Raw genomic sequence first — 11,789 nt, forward strand, 5'->3', positions numbered from 1 at the left:
GCAGCACCAGGGCACTGCCCGCAACACCAGGGCACTGCCCGCAACACCAGGGCACTGCCCGCAGCACCAGGGCACTACCCGCAGGACCAGGGCACTACCCGCAGGATCAGGGCACTGCCCGCAGCACCAGGGCACTGCCCGCAGCACCAGGGCACTGCCCGCGGGGCGCTTGGGCACTGGAGCCTCTGCTGATCTTCCCCAAACGCTGCTCCCGCAGATGCCTGGAGGAGAAAATAGAAGCGGCCGTGCCTCCATCATCCCACAACCCGGAGAAAAGCAGGGACTTCTCTCCAGGGATATGGGGCTGCACCGGCAGCACCTCCCTGCACGGCCTCCCAGCAGCTGCTGCAAAGGGAGGGGAGGATTTCACCAGCCCAAATCTGTCCGCGGAGCTTTTATTGCTGGCAGAGCTGTTTACATCCCTAGGATGTGCTGCCTTGCCAGGCAAAGCACATCCACACTGGGAGTGCCTTGCTGGTGAAGACATCTATAGTATCCAGGGCAGGTAGAGGGATGTGGAGCCAGAGCAGAGCTGCTGCCAGCCCTGCCCCAACACTTGCTTCCTGCTGCTGTGCCCCCAGCACTGCTCACACCAGCGTGGAGATGCCACAAACCCTGCCCCATGCTCTGATGCCACCTCAGATGCTCTTCAAGATGAGCCAGGAGGCCCCTCTAGCTACCCCTTCCAACCTGACCATCCCCTCTCAACCCCCAGCCCCTAACCTGGATGGGTTTGTCCAAAGCAGAGATGCTGATGCAGGATGCTCAGCCTGCAGCTCCCCAGGGCTGCCAACACTTCCCAGCCCCTGGCACTGCCCAGGGACAGTGTCCCCATGGACACAAAGGTACCTTCACTCACCGTGGCATGTGGGAGCAGAGGGCTTGGGCTGGAAACACAGCCCCGGGGCCGGCTCAGCAGCTCACACTGGAGAGGCAAGAAAAGGCTCAGAGGGATCACAGCCCTTTGCACTTCCTCATCCTATCCCGAGCACAGAGATAGCAAAGCAATGACCGTCCTATCAGCAAACAGCCCGGGAGGGAAAAGCCTCCGATCAGACAGGACTCCTCCTCCTCAGCTGTGGACCCAGGTTCAGGCTCAGCCAAAATGAAACAGAATCAAACACCCTAAGAGGAATAAATCACTTTTCCTCCTGACTGTGCTGTGAACAGCTTGAGCAGCTGGTGCTTATCAGCACTGGGTGCAGCCAGGTCCAACCCATGGGGCCAGGTTTTGGGCTTTGCCAGCCCTGTGCACACTCTGCACAGGCCAGGGACACCCCCGGCCCTGCTCAGCACCCCAGAAAGTGCTGGGCTCAGCTTCATAACTGCTGGGGTGCTTCTCTAATTTAGAAGTGGTGCTTTGCAGGCAGGATTTTACGTGCAGCACAGCAGGGTGCCTGGAGCTGACTTTGCTGCTGGTACTGGAAACGAAGAAGTCATGGAGTGCCAGGAGCACAGCTGCTGAAAACCCCTGAAATCCCCAACTGCTGAAGCTACAGCAGCTCCTGCCACCAAGAGAGGACACAGGAACCTTCACCCAACTGCAGGAGTATGGAGAGGAGTCCCCTTGGAATCTCCTCCACAAGCACCATGGACACCACAGGCAGGGGATGCCAAAAATTTAAAAGCATCACCTGCAACAAAAAGAAAATAAATCCTTTTCTAGCATGAACATGTTTGGGATAAAGCTGCTCCCACTCACTGAGGTAGCACCAAAATCACTCAGACTCACGTGTCTGGCAGGGTCCAGTGCAGAGAGAGGTTTCTTTTCCTGCTTCCACCCTCTCCTAATGCAAACCACTGTTCTTGTCCTCTTGTAACAAACCCTCTGGGTTTTAACTTGATTAACTTTTCCCAGTGTTTTACTAGACCAGCACCCCCAAACACAGCTAGATTCAGACAGACAAAACATCCCTTGTGTCCCCTGGGGTTGATAAACCCCCACAGGGGTGATCCTGACTCAGATACTCCTTAGCCACGCAGGATTCAGTCAGAGCATCACAGCATTTCCCCCCCTCCCCAAGGAGGCACAGGCAACACACATACTGTCTGTCTTCACACTGAAATTTTCTATCTGAATTTAAATACTTTTATTTATATTTAAATAAAAGTGAAAAGCATGTTCTTGCCCCAACCCAGCCCTGCTTTGCTCCCCTGGCTGTAGCCACCAGACACAGAAAAAAAGAAGCCAGCAGTGCTCTTCCAAAAAAAAACAAACAAAACAACACAATTTATTATCTCATTAAAGTGACCTGTTGCCACTGCTGCTGCCAGGTCAGGTCTGTGGAAACCCCAACACTTCAAGCACCCGACTCCTTCCAGCTAGAGATGGGGTGAACGTGGCTGCAGCTGCACAGGGCAGCTGGGAGACTCACAGGGAGTCCAAGGGTCAAGGGAGTCCCGGGGGGGGTCGAGCACCCTGATCCAGAGCAGCTGCTCAGACCCCACAGGGAGGGAACAGCAGCACCCAGAGAGATGCTGGTGCTGACCCTGCCCTGGGGTCCCCGCTGGGCAGTGAGCACACACTCCTCAGAGCCCTGCAGTTCAGCTCAGGATCCTCACAACCAAAGGGCTTGGCTTAAAAAAAATTGCTGTTTGTGTAGAAAAATCCAAAATAATGGATTTCTTTTTTTCTTCTTTTTCTTTTTTTTTTTTGAGAAAACTAGAAAGAGACCCTAAATCCTCAGAAGTTACAGCTCTTCCCAGCCCTCTGGGTTTTTCTCTCCCCACTCCTTCCCCCCAGCAGACCCGAGCAACCCTCACCCTCACAGGATCTGCTGCTTGTTCCACCCCCCAAAGCCAGAGCCACACGCAGAAGCCACCCCTGGGGCTTGTGCCTCTTCCTGCTTTCCACGGCCACACGCACCCCACGGACACTGCTCCCAGGGTCCCCTCTCCCTGCCCAGATCCCTCTGGGAACAGGGAGCAGCTCCTGACACCCATCAGTCTGTGCCAGAGCCCTGTGCAGCCAGTTGGGTGCTTCACCAGCTTTTCCTTTGGCTGCCACCACCTCCCTGCCCTGCTCCTCCAACAGGCCTGCAGCTGAGGCAGAGCTGGAGCTCCAATGGCATCGCTAAAAAACCAGGGAGGGAAGCTTGATACAAAAATAAGCTTTTTTCTTTCCTTTTTGTTTTTTTTTCTTTTTTCTCTCTCCTCTCCTTCTCTCCACCAAACAGGGCGGAGCATTTTTTCACCTTTCCCTTCTCCAGGCGCCTTCTTCTTCCCTTTCCTTCCCCCTGACCTGGACCTTCTCACCACCGCCACGAGTCTCGTTACCCCGCGCCCTTGGTCGGGCGGCTCCTGGTCCTGGAGCAGAGCAGGTCCCCCCGGAGCGGCACGGCCAGCGTCCCTCCAGCCTCCTGCCCCCTTCACTTCTGCTCCGCCTCCTCAGCCACTGCTGTCACCTCGATGGTGGCGTGTTCATCCCCGGTGACACCGGAGGGGACGGTCACGACCGCGCTCCCGCCGCCGCCGGGAGCCATTTGAGTCACGTTCTGGATGGTCGTGCCGAGTCCCGGCAGCGTGAGCAGCTGGAAGGGACTCACCACCTTCACCACGGTGCTGCCGTCCTGCACCGCCGCCGCGCTCAGCACCGTCAGGTTGGAAGCGTCCGGGTGGATCTCCACCGTCCCGGGAAAAGTGGAACCAGCAGAAGCCAGTACCGTGTATCCTCCCAGCAGGGGGGAGGCCGGGGAAGCGCTGGCGGGGGGCTGGGACTGGCCCTTCCCCAGCACCGAGGGCGGCAGAGTTGACACCACTTTCCCAAGAGGGAGGCTGGTGAGCTGAGAGACGGGCACCCCGGGGGTGACGGCGAGCTGTGCTGGCTGGGACAGGACTTGGGAGGTGATGGCAGCTGGTCCCGAGGTGGCCCTGGTCAGCCTGGGACGTTTTAAAGGCGTGGGGATGGAGACGGGCGTGAGGGTCATCAGGACGTTGTTGAGGTGCTGGGATTTGTGCTTCAGCTCCTTGGCTCGCTTGCGGTGCTCGTCACACTGCTGCTCCAGGGCTGGAGAGAGGAGAGCGGGCTCAGCCCAGGCCTGGGGGGAGCTTCCCAGGGAGCTTCCCCGGGACCACGGCAGTGCCTGGAGCTGGGTTAACATCCCCAGTTTAACACAAACCCGAGTGGTGAGAGCACCAGCGCGTCCCAGGACGTACCTGCCAAATCCCGCGCGTACTGCTCCCTCGAGAGATCCATCTGGCACTTGTGGCTGGCCAGGACCTTCTTGACCAGATCCAGCATCCCGAAGTTCTGGACTACGTTGTTGAGTAAAACAGCATCTTAAAAACAAGACACAGACCTCTGAGGGAAGGAAAACTCCTTGGGCAAACTATTTATGACTTGGTAAAAAGCCACGCGGGAGCAAACACACTCAGCTGAGGCAGCCAAGATCTGCAGGAGGGAAACGTGAGAGGCCAGAGAAGACATGAGAAAGTGCAGGAGGTCACTAGTGCATAAACAGTCCCCTTCAGCCTAGCAGGGCTGATAAGAAATCTGCTGGCACAGTAGCTGGTTGCTGCATCATTGTTCCAATGGCCTAAATTCCACCTCAGTTCCCCAGCCAAGTATTTGTCCAGACCCAGAGCCAGCAGATAGGAAGCCCCAGGCACAGGGAACTGGGGAATTGAGGCCACCTGAAGTGTCCCCGAGCACAGCCGAGAGCCTGCCTGGGGAACAGCCAGGAATGGGATTTGCTTATGATGAACTGTGTCCCTACAGTGTCATCCAGGCACCCCTAAGGAGAAAAAAAAAAACCCCAAGCCCCTCTCCCGAGCCACCTCTGACACGGCCAGGCCCTTACCCCCGAGCTGCAGCGGGGGGTCCTGCGCTCGCTGCTGCAAGCCCTTCATGGTCTCCACTAGCTCCTGGTGGAACTCATGGATGACTTCTTCCAGGAGACCAGTGTCCTTCAGGCCTCGCCAGAAAGCGAAGGTGTCATCTGGAGACAGAGGAAGCAAGGGAGAAGCTCAGAGGCCTGGAGGGGGTTGTAATGGTGATCCCAAGCTCCAGTCCTGGCCCCTACAAGGGTGAAGTTTGGGCTGCAGGTGCAGGGCACTGGGACAGAGCATGTTCCCAAAGGAGGGGCAGCTGGAGGAGGACATGCTTTCCCCACCCTGTCACACACAAACAGGACACCCATGCTACAGAAAGGTTCACTGCTCAGAGCACCCAAGAGGAGCAAGAATGATTTTATGACCCTTCAGATACTTTTTTTTTAGAGCCACACCAAGTACTTGACCTTTACTTTGACACCTCAGGGCTCAGAAACAGTTTCACCCGGTGATGCTGCCGCAGTCAGACCGCACACAGGCAGGGCAAATAACCCCAGTGGAGGCTCAAGCAGGGCTACTCTGGCCAGAAGGGTCCTGCTCCTTGTCTCTGGTATTCCCCTCTTATCCCACATTCCCCCCACCCCCTGCCCTGGTGCATGGAGCCCAGCAGGACCCCGAGCTGTACCTCCAATGCTGGTGCTCCAGTCGCTGGAATCCTCACACGTTTCTATGGTAATTGTGGCTGGGGATCCATTCACTGCAACCAACAGCAAAAAAGGAAAGGGAGGGGAAAAAAAAAATCCCAAGTCCTGATTTTTCTCTGTATTATTTTTTCACAGTCTGTTTCTGAGGGAAGCACTCCCCTGCAGCATTCCTTAGACTTTTCCTTTTTACTGCCCAGGACCACTCATGTCTGTAGGGAGCTCCTGGAGCTGCAGGCAGAGAGGCCTGAGCCACCACTGTGTCAGCAGCACTGATGATTCCACACTGGAGTGCAACCCCCCCAGAATTACTGCTGCAACCCTTGCACAGCAGAGCAGATGCCCAAGAGCAGCATTTCCCACACCATTCCCCCTATGGACACTCTAGTCTTGCTTAGGGCAAAAGTCAAACAGATTTAGAGTCTGATTATTATTTTTTTTTTGGCAATCCTTTCTTGTCCAGCTTCCAGGCTGCAGGATGGGGATGTCTGGAGAGTCTCCTCCCCTGGCCCCCCAGGCACCCAAAGCTGAGCTGGTCCCTGCCTCCCAGGACAAGCACCATGGACACAGGGCCCAGCCAGAAGCCAGGACAGAATGGAACTTCATGGAGCAATGTTTTCTTACAGATTAACTGCAGACCTCTGCTTCAGCTACACAGTTTTGGGGAAGGCAGGAGGCCAGACTCTTGGGGTCATGCTGGGTTAGAGAGCAATGAGATGAGATATTGCACCTCTGCCTACCTGCTATGGAGGGTCCTGCAACAGAGCAGGGACAGAAGGCAGAGGGTACAACAACCCACAGAGCCAAAAAGAGAAGCAACCATCAGGGGAGGTTGGGCACGTGGCTTTTTTTGTGCTGTAACCCTTGGAAGCCCTTGCTGAGTGTGTGGGGGGCAACTGGGTGGGCTGGACATACCCTCGGCGGAGGCAGGGGTGAGGGGGATGTACTCTGCTGATGTCTGGCTGCTCAGGGACACCCTGGCTCCTGTCAGGTCGATTTTGGTGCTCCGGCAGGTGTTGGAACAGACCTTCGTGTGCTGGTAGAAATCCAGCTCTCCTGAGTCCATGATCTTCCTGAAAGACAGGGAGCAAGCACAGGGACAGGCAGGTCAGCAGGAGCAGAGCTCCAGATGCAGCTCCTGGCAGCCTCCACCCCTGAACTTCTCAAAGTCCCCAAAGAAAAGCAAAAGCCAGGAGAGCAGGCAAGGCAACTGTCTGAATTTCCCTTGGCAAGTGCCCCTGTGTCAAAAATTAATCGAACTAGCAACTACAGCCTGTCCTGTCCTGGCCACACGCACAAGCCCAACAACCTCCAGGGGTGGTGAAGCCCTTCAGGAGGCTGGGATGGACAGGAAAAAGTCCATTGTGTTGTACCTGTGGTAAAGGACTGGAGCAGATTTGGTTTCTGCCCACTTCCTGGCCACCTCCTGCAGGAGGGAGGAGAGGGAGTAGCATTTCAGCCCTCTAGAGAAGGTTCCTCTCCAAGTCTAATCCAGAGAGGATGTATTTCCTTAGTCCAAGAAAGTCCTTTCCTCAGCCAGTGGAGCACTAGGCTTGGACTCAGCAGCTCAAGAGGGACCTCAGCTTTTCCTAAGGATATATCCCTGCAAAACTAACATACTTGGAGACACACAGGGACAAGCCACACTGCTCTCAGCAGATCTGCTGCTGGCCTGAAGCCTTCAGGGCATTTAAAGCCCAGACATTGCTATTCCTGCCACCTTCCCACCATCCACACCTGCAGCTTCCAGCAGAAGGAAGAAGTCTCAGCCCAGGGCGAGCAGCAGAAAGTCTCTTCCTCCCCTTTTTGCCTCTACACCTCAAAAAGAGATGGGGCACAACCCTATTTATAAACTAAAAAAAGGTCTCTCAGCTGAAGCAGAGGAGGTTGCAATGTTGGCCTATGTCATCTTCCCAGTTTAAGCACGTTGTCTCCAAAGCATCCGTAGGCTTTGCTGGCCAACAACCTGAGCTTCCCAAGATTTGTTCCCATGACTTGCTGGGCTTGCTTTCACACGCTCCTCAAGGCTTTTTTTTCCCCTGAAAGACCCACCTTGCCAAAGCATAAGCCTATTATACAAAATCTATTTGAGCAAAAGCTGCTTAGAAGGAATATGGGAAACGCCTGCATTGAAGCAGAAAAGCAGAAGAACCCTGGCAAAGGCAGAGCCACCCTGTGAAAAGGGTACAAACCCCCTGACAAGTCCTGGGGAAAGAGGTGACACTTTTTCCTGCCTACAGGCAGTGACAGACTTTTATTAAATCACAGTCTCAGGCTGGTGCTCAAGAAGACCATAGAGGAATTAAATGACTGTAGTTAAGACTAGAGAAGAGAAGTGCCTGCATAAATAAGCTTTAAATAAGTCCTTGGCAAAAAAAGAGAAAAGTGATGTCAAGCAGAGATGTTGCAATGGGAGTGTTAGTTGGTGACCATTTGGTAGGTCACACTGAGGACCTGCAGACACCACTGCCCAACAACCACTGGCTATTAAAACGTTCAGTGACCTTATGCCAGGTGGGAACTCAGTGTGGTTCAAGTCCTAAACAGAGCAGGGAAGCATTTGTAGCCCCAAATTATCCCCCAGGCACGAGGATAAAGCCACTGGACAGGCCACGTCTGGGGCCAGGCTGTTATTAAGACAAACCTTCAGTGGTACATTTGCCCCTCAGCAGTGAAACAATTGTGCTGAAGGGTCTGTCCCATCCCCCCCACTCCCCATTATCCCCCAGGAAGGAGGAGGATCTGCAGACCCAATGAGGAGACCAACCGGAGCATGATCCCGTTCATCCGGATCGCCCGCTTCCAGTCCTTCAGGGTCGACTTGCCCGCCAAGTGGACAAACTCCTTGGGACTAATGAGGTGATCATCAAACTGCAAGAGGCAGACGTGCAACATCAGTGTGACAAGTCATGACACGAGGAGTGTGTCCTGCCTGACTGGCATGTCCTCACAGCCTCCATGTGCCCATTAAACAACGCCACCCAGCCAGGTGGCTGACACACACACTTCCTCTCAGAGAACATTGACTCAGTTAAAAAAACCAACAAAGCCAAGTGTTGCTTTTGTGGTTGGGCACCAGCTGCTGGAAGCCCAGGGTTTGGGGTTTGTGCAGCATGGAGGAGTTTGCTGAACCAGCCCAGGATGCCTGGGAAAACACCCAGTTTCCTCAAAGTGCCACGAACAGCAGGGAGCTGCTCAGGTGAGTGGGGCTGCCCCAGTGACATCTGGGCCCAGGGACAGGCTGCCCCCCGTGCCAGCGAGGGAAGAAGTTGTTTGGTCTTTGAGCTCCTGCCACGAGCCCAACCATCACTCCCAGCAGGGAGGTAGCACCGACCAGCACCCAGCTCTTCCCCCTTCTTTCATCGCCCTGCACACCCAGCTTGTGCCTCAACCCATGAGCTGACCTAGAAACAGCCTGCAGAATCCAGCAGTTCTCCGAGGAGCTGCTTTACAGCCCACCTCAGAGAGGATTTCCCACGTCCAGTCTCTTTCTGTTGCCCATGTTGACCAACACAGAGCTCACTCACCATTACTGCACGAGGAACTGCTTCTCTGAACCAGTGTGTGGGCTTTGGTGCAAGCAGAGAACTGATTTTAGGCAGCAGCTTGATCTGCAGCACTATCTGTCCTTTGCCTTAGGGATGGCAAGGACTATATCCCCTACGAAGGGCAAGGACCATGTTTTGGAAAGCACCTTGCAGCAGAGCCCAGAGGAGGCTCCCTCAGCAGGGCATCCTTTGGCCCCTGTACAAATTCCAGCCATGGCTTACCTCACCCACCATATGTCCCTGAATCCATGCAAATTTTAACCACCAGTTATCCAGGAGACAGTAGAAGCTCTTCAGTAGCTTCCCTACCAACAAACTTATCAACAAATTCTCAGTTTTCAAGTGGAGCAGACACTGGAAGTGCCCAAATTTCTCAAACTCACCATCAATTTGGTTAAACTGAGGCAGCACCTCTCCAGCCAGCATTGCTCAGCCTGGCTGAGAAGATCAAAATAGCAAGAAAATTTCCTCCCCTCCCACCATGATGTGGTTCCAATGCAAAGCAGCTTTCCAAAGGTCATGCAAACCAGGACAAACCAGGTGAGCTTGTAACGTGGGCATGGGAAGGCACAAGTCATGTCAGGACCCTTTACTCTCACCTGCACACACTTGACATTGATCCCAGGGCACACAAACTTCCTCCAGATGAGGTTGGCTTTGCTGTCCCCACAGGTGATGGGGTAGACAATCTCTGCCTCCAAACTGTCCTCATCTTCAGCCATCTTCACTTCTCACAGGGAACACAGGAAGGGACAGATCAAAAAGAAACATGAGTTGCAGCCCCCGATTTGCCCCCCCCCCAGGCACAGACAGAGTGATGAAGCAGTTTTGAAGCTCAGGATTTAAAAAGAATAAAAATGTAGATGGGGCACGATGGGGTGTGTGGGGTTTGTGGCCACCAATCACTTGCACTGGGCTACTAAAGCATCCAAACCCAGATTCCTCAGGCAAAACAGCCCGGGCAGATTTATCCCCGAGTGTGTGAAATCCAAGAAGTCAGGGGCCAGGGCTGAAAAAATTCCATTCTCAATACAAATGCATGATGTTGGTTTGATAATTACCCACCCACCTTCGGGTTCAGAGGGCAGGTGGGGTCCAGGCAGCTCCAGCCCAGCTGCTCACAGCCTTTGCTCAGGAAACTCACTTTTACTTGTCACCACAGGCAGTGAGTTTGCTGTGCAAGTGACACTCCCAGGGGCAGGGGGGCGGGCAGGAGGCAGCGATGCCCAGACACAGGGTCTCATCCTGCACCAGGAGAGGGCAGCAGCAGCACGGGCAGCAGCTGCAGCTCCCTCGGGTCACCCGGGCTCCCCCTGGTACCCCAGGGATTGCATCCCCGGGATTGCATCCCCAGACCCTCCTGGCAGCACCAGCACGGGGCTGTGCCCCACGAGGCTGGAGGAGCAGGCAGGGCTCACCCAGGGGCTGTGGCACGGGCTGAACATACCTAGAACCGCTTCCTTCAGCTGCGTGGAGGCTGTGAAGGCAGCAGCAGCTGCAGCAGCTGCATTCTCGGTCTCCAGCGTGTCCTCGTTTATGTCACCGCTGGAGACAAGGGCAGGAGAGGCAGAGTTAAGCCACGTGGAGGTGCCACCCCCACACCCGGAGCCCCATGGAGATGCTGCTTCCAGAGTGACTCCGTTTCCCCAGGGGGTAGCAGCAGGCTCTGGTTCCCAGGGGCTCAGCTCCACGTGTCGGCAGGGAGAGCCCCGCAGCAGCAGGGCCCCTGCCCCAGCCTCACCCCCTGGCAGTCCCAGCCCCTGGAGCTGCCCCCCCTGGGATGGAGGGGTCCTGTCAGCACCAACCCTCACTCAGAAGTCGCTGCCAGCTCCAGGCAGCTGTGCCTGAGGTTTCCCTGGGAAAAAAACATGTGCAAAACGTGCTGCTGCTGTCTGGGCAATGGACTGGCTGAGTCCCCAGTGCCCGGGATGCTCCCAGGAGCAGGGCCACTGGGAACAGTGGAGTCTGACAGTCCCAAACAGTGGCTCTGTGAGCAAAGATAACAAAACATGAGCTATGAGCCCTCCCGATCCTGAGCCTCTTACAACTCAATGTACCCACGATATTAACCAATAGGTGGCTAAGCAACTGCTTTCAGCCATGTCTAATTACTGCAGGAAGCTTGTCCTGCAGGGGCAGGGGGAGAAACCAGTTCACTTTTCACACTTCAGCATATAAACTTCCAAAGGAAGACTGTGAGCAGAAAATCAACCCAGAACCTGCTGTGTTTTGGTACCATGGGTGAATTAAAATGGCCCTGGTGACTCACTGGTAACCACATTTGCCACCTGTGGTGCCACAGGATGAGTAAATTCAAGAGCAACTGGTTTTTCCATTGTGGCCTCCTAACCTGCAGCTGCAGGGTGGAACTGCAGCTTCCAAGCATCCTTCCCCTTGCCAGGGCAGGCACCAACCCAGCAGCACCCAGAGAAGGGAACTGGTGTGGGTGGCAGCTCCGCCTCACCGGGTGAGTAATGTGGGAGATGCTGCTTCAGAGAAGGGAGAGCTGAAGGCAGCCCCAGCTGGAGAAGGAGAGACCCCATGGGATGTTACCCAACCTCTCCAGCAGCCAACAAGCCAGGCCCCTGGGAGGATATGGAGGATATCCTGGTGATGGATAACTCAACAGGAGTTGAGCAGGTAACTCTGAGCTAACACATCCACAGGCAAACATTACAGGAGAGGCAGTTTAACAAGAGAAAAAGGGAAGAATTTAACCTGTTGGGTTTTTTTTTCATCAGTTTGGTTCTTTTATTTCTGCAGCTGCGCT

General features: G+C 54.9%; 1 protein-coding gene across 1 annotated transcript in view; it reads right to left on the bottom strand.

The window, feature by feature from the left end:
* Positions 1 to 3,368: 3,368 nt before the first annotated feature.
* GMEB2 (glucocorticoid modulatory element binding protein 2) overlaps positions 3,369 to 11,789 on the bottom strand; it is a 10,479-nt gene continuing 2,058 nt past the window's right edge. The window contains exons 3-10 of the mRNA XM_009998582.1: positions 10,467 to 10,564; positions 9,619 to 9,746; positions 8,239 to 8,342; positions 6,387 to 6,544; positions 5,456 to 5,527; positions 4,800 to 4,937; positions 4,156 to 4,278; positions 3,369 to 4,006 (exon numbers count right to left, since the gene is read on the bottom strand). Coding sequence (XP_009996884.1) covers positions 3,369 to 4,006; positions 4,156 to 4,278; positions 4,800 to 4,937; positions 5,456 to 5,527; positions 6,387 to 6,544; positions 8,239 to 8,342; positions 9,619 to 9,746; positions 10,467 to 10,564 — 1,459 coding nt within the window. The remainder of the gene's footprint in view (positions 4,007 to 4,155; positions 4,279 to 4,799; positions 4,938 to 5,455; positions 5,528 to 6,386; positions 6,545 to 8,238; positions 8,343 to 9,618; positions 9,747 to 10,466; positions 10,565 to 11,789) is intronic.

Source organism: Chaetura pelagica, unplaced genomic scaffold (assembly GCF_000747805.2).
Source record: "Chaetura pelagica isolate M959 unplaced genomic scaffold, ChaPel_1.0 scaffold275, whole genome shotgun sequence".
NCBI classification, from domain to species: Eukaryota; Metazoa; Chordata; class Aves; order Apodiformes; family Apodidae; genus Chaetura; species Chaetura pelagica.